Source organism: Branchiostoma floridae, chromosome 1, assembly GCF_000003815.2.
Source record: "Branchiostoma floridae strain S238N-H82 chromosome 1, Bfl_VNyyK, whole genome shotgun sequence".
Taxonomy (NCBI): Eukaryota; Metazoa; Chordata; class Leptocardii; order Amphioxiformes; family Branchiostomatidae; genus Branchiostoma; species Branchiostoma floridae.
Genome location: NC_049979.1, coordinates 11,979,610 through 11,998,482, shown reverse-complemented (window position 1 = coordinate 11,998,482; position 18,873 = coordinate 11,979,610). Strand labels below are relative to the sequence as shown.

The 18,873-nt window shown below is 40.8% G+C and overlaps 1 protein-coding gene across 1 annotated transcript in view; it reads left to right on the top strand.

Annotated features, from left to right (window-relative positions):
- LOC118426846 (SCO-spondin-like) overlaps positions 1-18,873 on the top strand; it is a 44,507-nt gene that overhangs the window by 9,170 nt on the left and 16,464 nt on the right. The window contains exons 2-23 of the mRNA XM_035836401.1: positions 867-1,196; positions 1,770-1,940; positions 5,241-5,414; positions 6,403-6,522; positions 7,104-7,233; positions 7,881-7,927; positions 8,778-8,856; positions 9,766-9,857; positions 10,358-10,516; positions 11,267-11,458; positions 11,774-11,828; positions 12,254-12,300; positions 12,465-12,650; positions 13,128-13,292; positions 13,705-13,814; positions 14,516-14,649; positions 15,143-15,189; positions 15,623-15,793; positions 16,073-16,228; positions 16,554-16,724; positions 18,242-18,485; positions 18,676-18,722. Coding sequence (XP_035692294.1) covers positions 867-1,196; positions 1,770-1,940; positions 5,241-5,414; positions 6,403-6,522; positions 7,104-7,233; positions 7,881-7,927; positions 8,778-8,856; positions 9,766-9,857; positions 10,358-10,516; positions 11,267-11,458; positions 11,774-11,828; positions 12,254-12,300; positions 12,465-12,650; positions 13,128-13,292; positions 13,705-13,814; positions 14,516-14,649; positions 15,143-15,189; positions 15,623-15,793; positions 16,073-16,228; positions 16,554-16,724; positions 18,242-18,485; positions 18,676-18,722 — 3,027 coding nt within the window. The remainder of the gene's footprint in view (positions 1-866; positions 1,197-1,769; positions 1,941-5,240; positions 5,415-6,402; positions 6,523-7,103; positions 7,234-7,880; positions 7,928-8,777; positions 8,857-9,765; positions 9,858-10,357; positions 10,517-11,266; positions 11,459-11,773; positions 11,829-12,253; positions 12,301-12,464; positions 12,651-13,127; positions 13,293-13,704; positions 13,815-14,515; positions 14,650-15,142; positions 15,190-15,622; positions 15,794-16,072; positions 16,229-16,553; positions 16,725-18,241; positions 18,486-18,675; positions 18,723-18,873) is intronic.

Genomic DNA, 18,873 nt, shown 5'->3' with positions numbered 1-18,873 from the left:
TATCATGGTGCTTGTCATGTCATATGATCATGGCATTTTGATTATAGATACATACCATTAAAGATTCAAATAGAATCATCTTCACACCACCATGCTCAGCAATTTGCAAGATTCAACCTTTCCTGTTTGGCATTTTTTTGGCTGTTGGGTTGCTAAGTATTCAGGCTTTTGGGTAGCTAACAATTACCAAATTAGGGAGAAATAAGCACTTTCACTATTATGAATATGATAACTATATAAGGATAGTACTGACCTTATGTTTTCTATACATTAAATAGGATGCTGTTCTCATATCTCCAGAGGACAGATGCTGCTATTGTGAAGGTGAAAAGCATTTCAATATCATTCAACAACAGGCATTCCAGGAGACAGAAAAATACAAATGCCTTGTGAACAAAGCCTTAAAAATGATGATTCAGAGCAAATAATTCTCCATGTACAAATTTTCTTTATGTAAAAATTTGAAGCTACTTATTACACTAAATGACAAAACCCTCCAATTGAATCATAAAGGATGGGTCAATTCTTAGCTGTGAGTACAGCAGGTCCAGGATTGACACCAAGCACTACGTCATCACCAGGTCTTGGCACCAGTGGCCCTGGGATCTCCACAACAGCTGTTCTAGGATCAACAAGTGCAGTTCCAGGTGTGAGTACAGCAGGTCCAGGATTGACACCAAGCACTACGTCATCACCAGGTCTTGGCACCAGTGGCCCTGGAGTCTCCACAACAGCTGTTCTAGGATCAACAAGTGCAGTTCCAGGTGTGAGTACAGCAGGTCCAGGATTGACACCAAGCACTACGTCATCACCAGGTCTTGGCACCAGTGGCCCTGGAGTCTCCACAACAGCTGTTCTACGATCAACAAGTGCAGTTCCAGGTGTGAGTACAGCAGGTCCAGGATTGACACCAAGCACTACGTCATCACCAGGTCTTGGCACCAGTGGCCCTGGAGTCTCCACAACAGCTGTTCAAGGAACAACAAGTGCAGCAGGTCCAGGAGTCACACCATTCAGCACTCCTATGTTTACTGCAACAGTTCCAATTACTGTTACTGTTGTTTCGTACACTTCTATTTCAGGACAATGTAACTCTGAATTTCAGTTCACCTGTTCCAACGGAGACTGTGTTGGTGTTTCACTGAGATGTGATGGCTTTAGTGACTGTAGTGATGGTTCTGATGAGACTGAATGTGGTATGTTCCTTTCTTTGAAAATTTTGTATGCTAAGGTTTTTACTTTAGATGTTAAGGCCACACCAATTTAATTTCTTGGTTCAAGGATTCGCTCGCTCCTATTTTTTGGAAAAAAAAATAAAAATAAAAATTACCACTCAGCAAATTTTCACCATCACTGAAACCATTCACCAACTTTCTGGGGTAGCAAATTGGCCTTTATATTATAAGCTCCTTAAAGTGTGGGTACAGGTGCTGTTACTGTACAATAATAGTGTTTTTGTACTTTCTTCAAGCTGAAAACTTTTTTTCTTTATGTTTTGGATTAGTCGTTACCTTTACCCCAACCATTTTACAATTTTTATTTTTATTTCGCCCTCTTGCTCCATATTTTTTATGAAAAAATCCGTGAACCAAGAAATTAAATTGGTGTGGCCTAAGTCAAATATGGAAGAAAGGTTTTGTTTGTCCTTTCTTCAGCTTATTGAAACGTTTGTTGTCTAACTCGTTATGTTCATTTCTTTCTTTTGTTTACACTAGAAGTGATAAAACTGTTACCAACATCTCATCCTTGATTGATTCTTTCTTTGCTAGTTGACTGTGTCTATGGGAGCTGGGGACTCTGGAGTGCATGTTCATTGTCTTGTGGGCTGGGAACTAAACAGAGAGACAGAGCTGTCATTCAAGAGGCAGGGTCTGGTGGAATAGTATGCAATGAGAACACACTCACTGACAGTGAGACTTGTTATGTCCAACCATGTCCACGTAAGTAGTTGCCTTCTTAAGTTGACTTTTAAAATGTATGATTCTTTAAGTTAGAGTTACATGTACCTCCCTATGTAATGATAGACTGTTCCCAAATCAGACCTATGCATAAATGAAGCATATTAAAACTTTTTCTCACTTCATATTTGTTACTTGCGATCTGCTTGTTTTCATTGCCACCATTTGAATATATATTGAGGGAAAAAAGGAGACACAAAATATCATTCTCTGTCTTAACCATATATATGTAGAATGAAATCAAAATGTGAAATGTAAACAAATATAGCCATGTGTTTCTTTCATGTCAGCAAAGCATTTACAAAGGGCAGTAAATCCTTCTTGCTTAGGGCTCGTTCTCATTTAAATGTCGAAAATGCTGTCGCCTGTCTTTAAGACTTGATATAGAGCAAATCGCAGGCAACATCACTGTTTTTTTAATTTTTCCACAACCCCTGTAATGTTTTAAAAAAGATGCACCACAACATTCGTATTGGTTGATGTCTTGTAAGAAATTACAGCCACGAGTAGGATTCCAACCCCTCAAAAACGGCTGTCGCCTGAGAAGACACGGAGAGTTCAAACAGTAGCCAAAAATGTAGTAATGCAGTTCCCAGACTGAATGTTTGACAGGTGAAGCCAGGTAGCCGGGCCCTCTGACTGATCACGTCAGGTCGCTCCCTTCACTGATTTTCGAGTCTATGTAACGTGATTTATGCCTGTCGCCAAATTCTGTAACAAACGTTACCACCTCTAGTTAGACGGTTGCGGCATTTTTGTTAGCCACGTATAAGACAAGAAATGACCATTTTTGTGACGCTGTACAGTTTTTCTGGCTTTCTAAAGAAATAAGAAAGGGTTGTTGACTGTCATTATATTTCAGCCATACCATATATGGTATGGTGAAATATATTGTATTCGTAATGTTTCTTTCTCCTGTCAAATCTTCAAATTGATTCATCTCCGTCGTTCCGGGACCGAATGACCTGAAATTTGGCACAAGGGTAGAGTAGGTCAATACCAAGGTGCTTTTTTCTCATTTTTTTCATATCTGCCTATAAAATGATTTTATTGAAGTTTAAAGGTCACGTTTTGACCAAAACGGTATATTTTGGCCCCCTGTACCCTTGAATTACAATGGAATGACCTGAAATTTGGTGTAGATAGGCATTATATAGTTGGTAAAATGATCCAAGTAAAATTTTTGGCATAAACCAATCTCAAATTGTTAATTTCTGCACTTTTCTGAGGGTAAATTGGTTTTCTTTCGGCCTTCTCCCGTGAACTCCCGTGACCCCAGAGCCCACACGTGCCAGGTGCCAGCGGTCTGGGGAGAGCGAGAGTTAATTACTTTATGGACGCCAGCCAATCAGTGACGAGAAAGGCGAATGCTAGTTAATATTCATAAGCGGGGCCTTGCAATCCAGTATATACACAAACAGATGCATATTACAGCCTTACAGTGGCCACACAGTGGCCATATGTTACCCTGTGCCCGGTTTGAAATTGTAGTTTGCGAGGATTTGGAGTTCAGACAGGGTCATTTGAGCAGCAGCGGACGGTACGCGTGCATTGAACGTTAGAATACAAGTCTGTGTTGATGAATTTACCAACATTTCGCATGGCACTATCAATCATTTTTGCCAGATTTGACTTTGGGGGTTAGTTGAGACAATCGAGAAAATGTTACTTGGCAGAAAACGTGGAAAAATTGGACAGTTTGCGTTTAGTTCTGACACGTAAGTTTGACAGTGGCGAGAATGCATGTATTTTTTCCCGAACAAATGTAGGTACTTCTAGTGTTGTTGTTCTTTTTTGACGTAAACTTTGTACATTCAAATTGTAAGTAACTTTAAACTGTCAGAGTTTGAGCCCAATAAAAGACTCTTAGTACCAGAGTATCACCACTGACCTCCGAAAAGAAACCCCCGAACAAGGTAGAAACTCCTATCCTCCAGGTCTCGCACGCTACGAGCAGGAAATTATAACACTCAGACAAGATTACGTCCGATGGCTGATTGCATACAAAGTAAAACAATTTAACAGTGGTATGCTGGGGCATATACTTAACAAAGAATTCGAAGGAAAATGAAACATATAGATAAAGCCAAATCAAGTTAACTTGTTGGTCCTGAGATTTTTCAGAAAAGAAATGAAGCGACAGGGTGGTAAAATTCTTGGAAAAATTCGAGACGTCTCCGTTTATGTAATGGCTCATACAAAACAAGAAGAAGATTGAAGTTTTTAGCTTGAAAAAGAAAAACAATCCTACTACACAGTACCTGCACCTGCTTGACAATTATTAAAACGTATGCCCTACTTGATTAAAAAAAGTTCACTGCAATAATAAATGTACCTACATCACAAGGAGATTATGGCGGTACTTAGACCTTGTTATCGAAGTGGAAATTGTTGAATGGCGTCATGTAATTTCATGATGAAAATATTCTGAATGGAAGATGCGCTTTTTTTCACTCTCGGAAAAACAGGAGCTGCCGCAATTCTAAAAACCAATCAGTTATGCATAGGCGCTCCTGTGGAATATTATATTCTTCCATATGGGCCCGGGGCATATTGGGCAAGCTCTGTTTTGACCTGGAATCAATTCACAATATTAGTTCTCTTTTGGGGATAACTTACAGTTAATTTTTGCGCACTGGAGTGACTTGGAACAGTCCAATGTTGCGTGGGAATGGGTATGGCTGAAATATGCTGTATTTGCACCCAAGCAAATGTCGGCCTTTCTAGTTTGTATCCCACCTTGCTTAACAAAACGTTGTACAGAAATGACTGTAACAAACGTTACCATTGTTCGATGCTGTCTAACCTTTCTATGTGACCTGGTGTAAAAAAGCTGCCCACTTTTTAAATGTCCCTATTGACGTCCACTTATAGCTAAATGATGTAGTCAATAAGGTAAGTCCTTTCGAAGAAAACAGGATAAAGTCTACTGTTGTAACAAACGTTACCGGTAACGTTTGTTACCTGCCCTGTAATGTATTACCAATGGGACCGAAAATAATAAGTTGCCATTTTTTGGCTATGGTTAAAAGAGGAATTTTCCTAAACAACCAGGTAGTTTTCACTGAAAATAAAGCCGATTTATTTTTCGACCAAAAAAATGCCATTTTTGACATTTCAATGAGAACGAGTGTTAGGCAAACAGGACTTTAAATAGCAGTTACTCAAGTTGCTTGAGTATCAGTACTATTTGGCATATCTTATTACCTAGTTTATCTTTAACCATTAAAAACAGGACTTGTTTACATATAGTCAGTCACTATATAACTGTTTTGTCCATAGTTGATGGTGGCTGGGCAGATTGGTCAAGCTGGACGGAGTGCGATGTCTCCTGCGATGGTGGTGTCCAAACAAGATGGCGGACGTGTACTAACCCCACACCCAAAGATGGCGGCCAGGATTGCTATGGCGACTGGATGGAGATGAACAGCTGTAACACTGTGCCCTGTGAACTCAGTAAGCTCTCTGACTTTCTTCCTAACTTTTTATGCCTAATGATATACTTCCACACATACATTTAGTCCTCTTTCAACAATGTTAACAAAATGTTGTACAAACAAATACATTGCGTAGGATTCACCTTATTGTTCTGTACCTTCTAGTAACCTTAAATCTACAAATGTATGTGACACTGTACTTGAGGGCAGATACCACTGTAGACCAGTCCATAGAAAAGCATCTTCTTGAAATACAGTAAAACAAGGCTAATCCCAATTTCAATCCTAAAAGTTCTTCCCCACAAGAAAGTCGTAGGGGTCATCTTTATAGAAATTCAAAGAAAACGGTGTCAACCAGCTCACACTCCAAGGAATGCTCACTCTATGAAAAACCCGATCTTTGGCCTCAGTTATGAGACTCCTTAGTCTACCCGCAGCACCCAAAAACTTGTACTCAAATCTGACCTGACGTCAACTTAACTGTTGAACTGAACAAATTTAGACAAAAGCGGGAAAGCTTAGACCGTACCTCTTCCTTCTAGCCAAAAAGCATCCAGATTGGGCCAAATTTTGAGGAAAAAGGAGAATTTTTAAGGACTTTCGGTGGCACTATAAATCATATTCCCATTTTGAGCCCAGTACGCTGCAATGCAACTGTGACATCTGCCCTTTAGCCACATGAAACACAATAATTTCAATGAGTGACATCCTCAGCATACATCAGACAGAAAATCAAACAGGTTTTTAAAGTAAGTGATTTTCTTTTGTATTATGGATGTCTTACAGATACACAGAATATTAGACAAACTCCCCTCATTTTTTTGGTAGTTCCACACAATGGTTATAAAACTTAGAGTAACTTCACAAGGTATGTTTTAACTAGCCCTGACCACCACCACGCAATACGTGATAGTATGTGTCTGTTTGGTCAAGTAGTGATGTGTATTGGACATATAGAAAGCTGATATCCTGAGCCATCCTTGTCTGATATTGGCCTTTATTTTCAGCAAACTGTCCGGAGGGGAAGATGTACATCAGCGAGGCAGACTGTCTGACCTTCGACCCTTGTCCCTATGCCTGTGCAAGCCTTGCTCCTGAAGCAGCTTGTCTGGCAGTGTGTGAACCAGGTTAGCCTTAAAATTCTCGTAACTTTCCTCTTCATCCCATTCCTTCATATAGGAAAGTGACCTGGTTTTTCAAACAGGAAGTTAGCCATGATGGCCCCAGTGCTTGAGCAGGGACCGAGGGCAATATGGAATACCCTGCGTTGTATTTTATCTATATCATGCCAACCTGCATATCGTGTCAAAAACTTACCGTTCAAAGTCTGCCAGTTTGGTTTGAGAACATTTGTTTGAATTTTAGACACCGGCGCACACAATCGAGTTTGAATCAAACTATCGAGTCCCATGCCGTACCGTAAAATACAGACCAGTCGGAACAGTGATATCAAACGTAAATACGGCTGGGGTATGATGTGATATGTCTTATGTGACACTGTTGAATCATTTTTTGTTCTATAGGGTGTTAACGTGAAGCAGGGACTCTGCTTGAGACCGGAGAGTTGTAATTGAACTATGGAGCCCCGGGCCATACCGTAAAATACAGTCCGGTGGAAACACTGATATCAAATATAGATACTGCGGAGGATAACGTTATGATGTGATATGTCTTATGTGCCGCTGATGAATCATCTTTTGTTCCACAGGGTGTTATTGTGAAGCGGGGACTGTGCTGGAGGCAGGAGAGTGTGTGCCCGTCCAGGACTGTCGCTGCTTTCATGGAGGAGTAGAGTACCAGTCAGGACAGGCCATCACTGATGAGAACTGCCACCACTGGTACAGCTTTGACTTTTTTCTACCCATCAACTGATTCACGCATGGCTTGTATTAGAGAATATTATAATAAATGACCTTTCTTGCACATTTTTGCCCCACTGGGCTAAGTACAGGTCAATGCTAACAAATGCAAACATGTAACAATGGTAACAATCATACACATTTATATATAACGTTGCATATGATATTATGGAATATTATAGAATGATGCAATTATAGTGCTTAACTTTCTATTTTCACACAACAGCAGAATCTTGGTCTGGAAATTGCTTTTGGCTAGGCATTGGTAAAATCTTTTCTCAAACAATCTGTGGCATGTTTATAAGGCTAAGGACGTTACCATTACGTATGGTATAAAAGAACAGATTATATTGAATATAATGTCCATGGTCAATTGCCCTTCATGGTCTCCTCTAAGTGTACTGAATTTCCTATTTGGCTATTTAAATATTAGATGATGTCTTTTTGGTATGGCAGAATAAACTATCTTTCATCTTCAGAATTTGCATTATAACAGCAGCTATGAAATGGTATATACAAATTAGATGGAAGTACTAAAGTGGAAAAAAGTACTTTGATTTGAATGTTGTATGTACAGATAACATAAATTACCAGAGGTAAAGCAGTTTGATTTTTTCCCATTTCAGTGAGTGCAGCAATGGAACTATGTCTTGCACCCAGCAGGAATGTCCAGGTATCTACTTACGTTGAACAAAATTGGATATGCCAGAAAAACCCATCACCAAAAGGCAGAATAACATAGTATTGTTAAAGTGTTTATGAGACCAAAAAAAACACAACATTTTTGTATTAACTTTGTTGGTAGTAGTGTCATTGACATTAGCACCAAATATACACCCTTATGATGTAATTGAACAACAAAACATCCAGCATCATACTCATACATATAGCTCTTAATTCCTATCACCAGTTAATTGACTTAATCATTAATTGCTGACTTTGATGACGTCACATTAAACACCGCAGCCGGTTCAGAACCGGACATTGTGGCTCGCTGAAAAAGTACAGAGCAGCAAAGAGTGCTAATTTAGTGTAATAACATACAATTGCTGCTATATTTGCAATATTTGCTTTGGTTCACCTCACAAAAGTATTATCCACAAGTCATGGTGACAGACTCTGAATCGACTGCTTTGGTCAATGTGACGTCATCAAGATATTATTCAATTTCTGGCGACGGGAATCAAGTAATTAAAAAATTACTGTGGTCTTTGAGGGTTTGATGTTCAATACCATCAGAAGGATTGATTTTAGTGTAAATGTCTATGTTCAATGTGTTCTTATCATAATGGAATACAATCACAAAAACATGAAGTACATTTCCAAATGAGATTCAAAACATAAAAATTTCTTATTTATTAGATGAGTGACTTTGAAAATTTTATCCACCAAAGGAAAACAGCAGCACAGCTAAGTTTTCAATGAGTCTCTATCCTTCTTTGGGAAATGCTGACAAATTTTGATAATTGTGCCCGCCAACACAAAATGATCTTTAATGCTGATGAATATCTTTGTTCCTCCAGTGAACTGTGGCTGGTCAGCCTGGACCACATGGACAGTCTGCGACAAATCCTGTGGGGTTGGGTACCAGGAGCGCTTCAGGTAGGGCTGGGTACCTTATGTACCTGTACCTGTACTTGTTCCTGTAATTGTTGTAGGTAGAGGTCTTAACCTAAACATCTGGTGTACCTATACTTGTACCTAAACAAACTAAAACAAATGTGGACACCACTTTTTAGCCTACAAATAAGTAAATTGCGAAGATGAATTGTGATAATCTTCCAGTTGAAAATTAAGAAAACTGAATTCAAATGATTATGTAAATCATTATACAAAGATCATTCAATTTGTCACTAAAACATAATAATCATTTTATTTATGACATGACAAATGTGCCAGTGCCCTCTTGAAACAATTTTACCTGTATCTGGTACACCTTGTAGGCTGGAAAGGTTTGTATTATAACTGTTGCCATTACAGTTGAAGCCAGTTGATTGCACAACGGAAAACTGCACACTTCTGTGAATTACACGGAATCCAAAAGTCGTGATGCGGTTCAAGTAAATAACTTTGCTTTGTTGCACCGTCCGGATAATTGCACAAAATGTACTGGGAAATGGGAAGTCCAATTAAATGGCTTCTACTGTATTGATAAATTAAAATACTGAATTTAGCCCTGCCTAAGCCAGGTCTAGGGTGGCTCTTGGGTGGCGTCTAGGCTGGTGTGTTCGGTGGTATAGAGTTGGGATTTTTGGCCCAGAACCTGGAGGGGTCCTGGGTTCAAATCCTCTGACACTTCACCTATGTTGAGCCCTTGGGAAAGGTATAAAAGTGGATACCTGACTTCAGTTAAGGAGGTAAATTTAAAAAAAAAAGTTACAGGTGAAATGAAAGGATTGGGTTCCGCCTTCTAGTATCGTATCCTAGACACAGTGGATAACAACGTAACCCACTGATCCTACAACCTCATAAATGCTATGGGACTACCTTTACCGTTTTATTTTTATCCAGGTCTGCAAACAACCCAGTTGCAGCCCATGGAGGCCAGGAGTGTACAGGAGACTCTCACCAGATGCAGCCCTGCAATGTCTTCTCCTGTCCTGGTAATAACAAATCTGACAATTACCTGTGGTTCATGCTAGAGGGCACATCCCATTTTTTTTAGGCGTCACAGTTTGACGCTGAACACAGGTAGACTCAAGTCTTGCTAAAACTGGTTGACGTGTATATCTTCAGCATAAGACTGACTATGGAATATATTCAATAATGATAAAGTAAAAAAAAACATTTATGGACCCCTGTTGAAGAATTGAGGTGTGCTTCATCCAGCAATCATACATACTGTACATGTACATGTGGTAACTACTTTTCTCAACCACATACCTACATTTTGGTGAATACAGTTGAGAACAAAATATCTATTGCCTAATATCCAAACAGTTGCAGACAAGTTGTATTTCTCCTCTCTTTTTTATGGCAAGGACATCTTGAATGCCACTTCAGTAACAGTTGTCCATCTCTACTTATTTTGGATAGAATAAGGTTATTAGGTTGAATCTAAGAATTTGAACTTGGAAGTATTTTTTTTTATCTTTGCCCACAGCGGAGTGGAGTGATTGGTCCAACTGGACAGCCTGTTCCTCAGCATGTGACGGCGGGGAGAGGACCAGGACCCGTGTCTGCATACCTGATGGACTGTCTGTTTTAGACTGTCCTGGGAATGACACACAAACTATGCCTTGTAACACCGACAGCTGTGGAGGTAACGTTACATGTACTGTGTCTCGTAATTACCTTCGACAAGATGTTATGTTTCTGTGATTTTTCTATGTTTATTTACTACTAGAACACAATGAAAGGTGATTGGTTATTTCTACATCTTACCAGTCATGTTTTTGAGTTAATTATTGACTTTGTTTTGAAAGGATTTTTCCCAATTAAAAATTTGACTGACTGCTTAGTCCTCTTCAGATATACAACCCAATTGCTCCAGCACTTAACACATGTCAGCAATGTGTCACAGTTTGTTGGGCGCTGATATGGCCCCAAGGAATATCATGCTCTAAACAACTTGATGAAAGCCACACAATGTAAATTTGATTCATAGCAGTGTAGGCAAAACTGTTGAGAATTCAAGAAGATAGACCCAAGAATGAATTCAGTACAGCTGTTTAGAAGATGTGGCGTCTAAATCCTCCCAGTGTGTTTGCCCTGAAAATTTGCGAGACAGTCTGTGCCCCACCAGGTCCTGACAAGATCTGAAGTATGACACAGCTGCCATACTAGTGCTTTATCAGTTCTCGTATGTTCATACATGTCGTCAGATACAGTTCTCATTCTTTTGCATGTGTTAAATGTCCTTGTATGACAGCTGTATAATGCTCCATTTTCAAACATGAGGTAGTTGCTGATGCTGAAAATTTGGTCCCCCTTTTCTTTGGAAAAAGTCTACCCATCATCCTTTAATTTTTTTCTTGCTTGAAAGCCAACACATTTTTCTTCCTCTCACCAGAAACCTGTGCTGAGGACAAAGTGTACAAGGAGTGTGATCCTTGCCCTCACAGTTGTACAGACCTTCAGGATGGTGTCCAGTGTATTCAGGATGAATGCCTGCCTGGATGCTACTGCCCTGATGGTCAGGCACTACAGGATGGCCAGTGTGTCTCAGAAGCAAATTGCAGATGCAGGCTGCCCCTCATCTCAGGTTTGTGAAGTCTTGTAGTTACTCAAACTAGTATTCAAGGACCAACAAAACACATTGTGATGGATTTCTGTCTGAAAGTCTGAAAGTTTCTTAGATGCTTGTTAATGAGTTGATATGCATGCGCTTAATTAAGACTTGACAATTGAACAAATTAATGAATTATCTTAAATAGGATGTCTTACCTTGAGTAGCCTTTTAGGAAGCTTACTGTACATTTTTGTATACTGTAAGGATTTCCAATTGTGAAAATGGTTGATATGGATGATCATGAATATGGTTGATAGTTTCTACTTGAATTTTTATTCATTATTAAAGGAGGTTCCATGGAAATCGAGTCTGGAACCACAGTTGTAAAGGACTGCACCAATTGGTAAGTTACTAACTTAGTACAAGGAATTTGATTAATATATTTCATTTTACACAACCACTGCTCTATTTCTACTGTCATTTTGGTGACTGTCTGTCACCTTCCACAGGGCAATTCTGACTGGTTCACATTGTTCCACAGCGATAGGTGTTGCTGCTTACAGATGCAGTCACAAACACAGTGATTGCTTGTGATGTTTACAATGTGGTCCCAAATGTGAAATAGTAGTGTAATCTATGCAAATATAGCAGTTGTTAATTGAATTGATAGTTCTTTGTGTTTGTGACTGCATCTCTAAGCAGTAACACCTATTGCTGTGGTACAATGTGAACTAGTGTTGGGTCAATGCATAAAGCCATAATATCATACTCATAGATAGGCTAAAAATATTATAGAATCTGATAATTTTATTCCTTTTCCTTTCATAGCACCTGTGACAGTGGAAGATTACTCTGTGAACCAGGTGGCTGTCCAGGTACACATTTATACTACTTTTAGCACTGACTTGGCAATATATCTTGCAAATGTGCCTTGCACTTGCACTGATGTCTCATGTCTCCTATTTCATATAAAATTGGTTTGCCAATGCATATAGAGTTATAAGTCAGTTACTGTGTGGGGGGGATATTCATTCTGCAGTTGATGGAGGATGGACTGTCTGGACGCCATGGACAGTGTGTTCCAAGCAATGTGTGGATGACCTTGGCACAGTGGGATCAAGGTCACGGTTCCGCAACTGCACCAACCCGCCGCCCCAGCACGGGGGAGAAACCTGCGGTGGGATGGGTGAAGAGAGGGAGGACTGTAACACTCACAGGTGTCCAGGTGTGTAACACAAGTGTGCAGGTGTGTAACACAGGTGTCCAGGTGTGTAATATAGGTGTGCAGGTGTGTAATATAGGTGTTCAGGTGTGTAACACAGGGGTACAGGTGTGTAACACAGGTGTGCAGGTGTGTAACACAGGTGTGCAGGTGTGTAACACAGGTGTGCAGGTGTGTAACATAGGTGTGCAGGTGTGTAATGCAGGTGTGCACTGCAGGTGTGTAAGACAGGTGTGCAGGTGTGTAAGACAGGTGTCTCAATATGCAGATGTGTAACACAGGTGTCCAGGTGTGTAACACAGGTGTCCAGGTGTGTGAAACAAATGTTGAGGTAACACATGTTTCCAGATAATAAAAAGTTTAATATCATCAGGTATATGTTATGTAAATGTGGACACCATTTGCATGATTAATAACAAACAGCTGCATGATTTATTTGATTTGTAAAACTTCTAAGTTACTCGCTGTATGTTGCTCCAGTGGATGGACAGTGGGGTGCCTGGTCCCCCTGGAGTTCCTGTAGTCAGACCTGTTCTGGTGGAAGTCGGATCCAACACCGAGTGTGCGACAGTCCTGCCTCGGCCTACGGTGGTGAGCCCTGTCCAGGCCCAGCCTCTCAGACCATGGAGTGTGGAGAGCCTTGCTGTAAGTCCGCTGGTGTAGGCTATATTCGTTTTTTGTTCACATATTGCATTAAGGGGGTATCTATGGTGTAGGACTAGTAAATGGACTTTTCATTAAGATATAGTAGAGATATGGTAAATAATCACTTCCAAACACTACACACAAAATTTTAAAGGGCAACAGCCAAAATATTGAATAGGCACCAGGATTTTGCTCCTTGTCCTGCTGGGATAGTCCAGTTAATGAGAAAGCAGGTCCTTCTCATTTAGGGGTGAATTACAAGGCAAGTTATGGGAAAAGTCTGCAATTTTGAGATAGTAGTCACAGCTCAAAGAGTCAAGCCTCCATGTATCCCCTCACAACAAAGTTACAGTTGTACATGTTTCAAACTGTCTAACATTGTGACATATGCGCCCATGTTTCTATGTTCCAGCGGAGTGTCCTGCCGGGATGGTTTACCTGACGGAGGACGAGTGTGGCACCACCTGCCCACGGACATGTGCAGAGTTGAGCTCACAGGTCATGTGCACCTCCAGCTGCCAGGTAAGGTCACAGGTCAGGCTTGAAGACATGTGTTACACCTTCAGTCAGGTCATAGGTCATTTGCATCTCCAGCTGCCAGGTAAGGTCACAGGTCAGGATTAAAGACATGTGTTACACCTTCAATCAGGTCATAGGTCATTTGCACCTCCAGCTGCCAGGTAAGGTCACAGGTCAGGCTTGAAGACTACACCTTCCATCAGGTCATAGGTCATTTGCACCTCCAGCTGCCAAGTAAGGTCACAGGTCAGGCTTGAAGACATGTGTTACACCTTCAGTTACCAGGTATAGTCACAGGTCAGGTGCACTCCAGCTATCATGTAAGGTCACACTGACTCACAGGTCAGGTGAACCCCCATTCATGTAATGTCACAGGTAACATCACAGGTCAGGTGTTACATGTAGGTGAACATCCTTCCAGGTCAGGTGAACCTCCAGCTGCCAGGTAAGGTCACAGGTCACATCTAAGGTTATGGAAATCTCCAGTTACCATGTAAGGTCACATCACAGGTTAGAAGAACCTCCATCCATGTAAAGTCACAGGTCACTTCACAGGACATGTACAACTCCAGCTATCATGTAAGGTCGTAGGTCCAGGCATACATCCTACAAAGTGTCTGATCTTTTCATAATCAGTCGGAGAAAACATCCCCATGACAACAATGAACTCTAAGTGTCACAAGGCATCTTCCTCCCCATTCCAGGCCGGGTGCCATTGTGCTGATGGGAAGGTGCTCCAGGATGGAGAGTGTGTGGATCCCCCTCAGTGCAGATGTACCTACCAGACTCAGGAGGTGCCACCAGGGGCAGTTCTGCCTTACAATGAGTGTAACAACTGGTAGGAAAAACTCCTCTCTTCTCTACCGTTATGAAGGTTTTACATCCAGGTAAGCAATATTCAAATACAATTTAATCTCTATGACTGGATGAAAAAGGAGACTTGCTTCAAGACCTTTCAATTCCTCTTTCCTCTGAAATTGGTTGCACTACTGAGTACTTCAGATAAGGCATCATTAAACAGTAAGAACCCACTACACCTTCAGGGAAAGGATCTGGTGTAGAGTTTGGCCCGAATCTTTCAGTTGTCAAAGTGTTTGCTTTGTAAATGTTTGATGGCATTTGAAAGCTTTAGAGTCTTAAGATAACATGTCATAGATCTCCTTACATTTGGAAATGGTGACACAAAATTAATCATCATATAATGTTACATTTGTAGGTTTCAGTAGCTTACTAGTATTTCTTTAAAGATGTTGCATTGCCATGCCTATTTTTTTATGTCAAGGCAGTTTTATCACTAACTTATAACCTGGAAATGTGATCAATTTTTACAGCACTTGTGTGAATGGCAATATGGAATGTGACACTGCACCCTGTCCAGGTGAGCACAATCCCATGCTTTCTTTCAACCTTGTCCTGCCGCCTAACTCTAACCAATTGAGAATTGGATGTCAAACAGCGACTTAAATTTTCTTCAGATCAAAACTGCCAAGTTGCAAGTGTTACATTTGTCAATCAGAAAAAACTTTTCTATGAATGCTGATTTACATACAAAACAACATACAATGCACCTGCTTTGTGTTTAGAATATACTTCAGCACCAAGGACAGACCCCAAAGTAGACTGTTTTGTCCTCAACAATGATTTCCTCTTTAACAACTTGTTTAGGCATCTTTTTTATTGACTCTTTGTGTCATCGTGTCATCATCTATTCACATACTTATTCAGTCTTTTATTGATTTACAGTCTGATAATCCCATCTACTAATCCATTCAGTCAATTATTCACCCACTTCTGAATTCATTTTTTAACAGTGGACTGTGGTTGGTGCCCCTGGTCGACTTGGGGAGAATGCAGCAAGACCTGTGGTGCTGGCGTGCAATCCCGTTATCGCTCCGGAGACAACCCACCTCCGCAGAATGGCGGGAAGATGTGTGAGGGACCTGCGACAGACATTGATCCCTGCAACACTCAGCCATGCGAGGGTAAAACTTCCCATCTTTTCAACACAAGCCACTAGACGGGAGGTGTAGGTCTAATATTTACTATAGAGGGAAAACAAATTGGATAAAGGTTTTTGGTAAGCCCTGCTTCTCTTCTTGGGTCAATTTAGTCAATTTGGTGTTGTGCACAATGTTTCAGATTAAGGAACAAGAGATGATGCCCCTGCTACCTCAAAGTGGCCTTGTAATGTGGAGAGCTGAAGAAAAGAAGACTTAGTAAAAGCAAATATAAAGATATTGAATATATTGTTACTGCCATAGTGTCGCTGGTTGGCTGGTCAGCCTGGACCAACTGGACATTGTGCACGGCCACATGTGGGAATGGCCTACAGTACCGCTACAGGGAGTGTCCTGAGGGAGAGATCTGTGATGGGGATGCCATGGAGGAGACTGTGTGTTATGCTGGGATCTGCGTTTGTAGGTTTTAGGTTGCTTATAGTTACAAAATATAAGCTTAGAGTAGGTGTTTCTTTAATTTGATCAGAAATTTCATGTCGGACCTAGAGTGTTGTGCTTTTTATTAGATTCCCAATGCTTTTCATGTCCTATTGAAAGGCATAAATCATAATCTAATACTTACAGCTGCAAATTTTGATACTCTTAATTAGTACCATTTTTCTCTAATAAATTACGCGCCTCCTGATTTGGGAAATAGTCAGATGTTTCGGATAGCATCCACTATTTTTTGTCAGTGGATTTGCTGGCTATACTTAAGTTGAAACCACTTCCTACATCTGTCCAGACCATGGTAACTGGGGTGCCTGGTCAACATGGACCACATGCTCTGCAAGTTGTGGTACTGGCTTCACGGCGCGCCAGCGGGAATGTAACAATCCAGCACCGTCCAACGGTGGTAACTTCTGTGAGGGGTCTGCTACGGAAGGGGTGCAGTGCAACATGGGAAGCTGTAACGGTAAGAATAAATCTATATGTAGCGCTAAAACTGTTACAGAATAGAAAATGTAACCATCAAATTATGGTGTGGAAATATTTCCATAACTCCAAACAAAAGTTTGTTTGATTGTCTGTGAACGACAATGAAAACAGATTGTTGATATGTCATTTCATGACAGCTGCTACCACACCATGACAGGTCCTGTACAGTGAGTTGTAAAACACTACTGCTGTTATACTGGTTGACCAAATGCAGATCCATATAAAAATGCAGATCCATGTTAAAGTACTGTTCTTCTAACGGCACTGAACTTTAATCCAACGCAACTTTAATCCAACACTTTTCATAACCCATCTGTCAGTCAAAAACTAGCTCTGGTATGCAAATTCTTTTGAGTGCTTTACAAAACCAGTAAGGTATACGACTTAAAACCTTGTAAGTTTGAGCTCACAAAGATCGCATGTTGCAGCGACAAGTTAATCAATCTTCCGGTATGTTTCCATGCTGATAATCAAGCCGTGGGAGGAGGGCAGCGATTGTGATTTCAAGCAACCCCACTCTTTGTCCTCACATTACACATTAATCATCACAGTAAATATAGCGAAATATTAATAAACTGTCCATCCAACACAACCAACATGCCTTGAAGTTTCCCTCTTTAAAGTACAGGGCCAGGCTTTGTTACACAAATTCAGTGGAAATCCGAACACGCGCCATTTTGAATCATATTTCAGCACGCTCCTTCACCCCTATTTTCGAAAATGATCACATCCAAAGGCCAGTAGGACGGATCTCACTGGCGATACCAACAGCCCCATATGGGGGACGTATTGTAGGGAGTTTGTACTGTGTTTTGCGGGTATATTTTTTGGGAACCATTCACAAACAACGTATTTTGCCACCATTTGCTAACCAAACAACGGATGAAAAGTTTCATAGAACGTCATAACTGTGTAGTAGAACAGCAGAACGGATTTGCCGCTGGTTGATGCATTTTGGGGCCGTGTTTTGATCGCGGCTATCAGCAGTTTACCGACATGCCGATTTGCCAATTTAACCTTGAGTAAGTGCCTGCCGATTGATACAAATTTGTCGCTGTAAATATGAAATCCGTAGATAAACAGCCTTGTTATATTATTGTGTTGGATTAAAGTTCCACTGGGAATAGAATCCCAAAGGACTTGCTATCAGTTACACTGTCTTTGAAATGTTATTTTCTCGCGACACAACAGAAAGTGGCAGACCAATGCATGTGTAGCAATGGCCGGGGAAACATAGTAAACAATGCACTAAACAGTTTCCAGAATGCGCTAAAGCCCGCTTGTTTATTCATGGTTCAGTTTGGAATTTGCTGGAATGTGTTGGATTAAAGTTCAGTGCCGTTACAACAGCTCCAACTTCTCTATCTACTACTAGTACTAGTACTGCCATGACAAACGACTCTATTTGATTTATGTCATAAAGTTATTTTAGCTAGACAATGCCCTGACAATGATTTCTTAAGTTAAAACTGATGTTTGTCCTAAACAATCTAGCCCATCTGTGTGAGAACATTACGGGCTCTGTGTACGATGACTGCGGCCCAGCCTGCCCCCGGTTGTGCGAGGACATGTCTGCCTGTGTCTGGTCGTGCCAGCCTGGCTGCTACTGTCCCAGTGGGCTCGTTCTGAACGAGAACCGGACCGCCTGCGTGGACGCTTCGGCCTGCAGCTGTCTGGACTTGGAGACTGACACCAGACATCCGCCAGACAGTGTCATCACAAAGGACTGCAACCAATGGTAGCCATCATGCAACTGCATTTTCCCATTCCTTTTCCTTTCTCAATTTGATTGATTTTGTCCATGTCATCCTCAACAATCCAAATCAATGATAAGCGTGCAACTTTGCACATGATCCTTAAGCTGTCATCATGCAGCAGGAAAAGAGCTACCATTTAGCTGACTGTTATTTTTATTCCTGTTCTTTTAGTGTCTGCAAGAATGGCCAGTTTTCCTGCACAGGAGAACAGTGTGAAGGTATTGTATGATTTAATTCTCTGCTCATCATATAGATTTTGAAATGATACCCAAAAGACAAGATCATAGCGATGTTCTGCTGCATTTATGATGTAATGATGTGCTGCATCACAGATGAGATTGCTAAAGCTTTTAAAGAGATGCAGAGAAG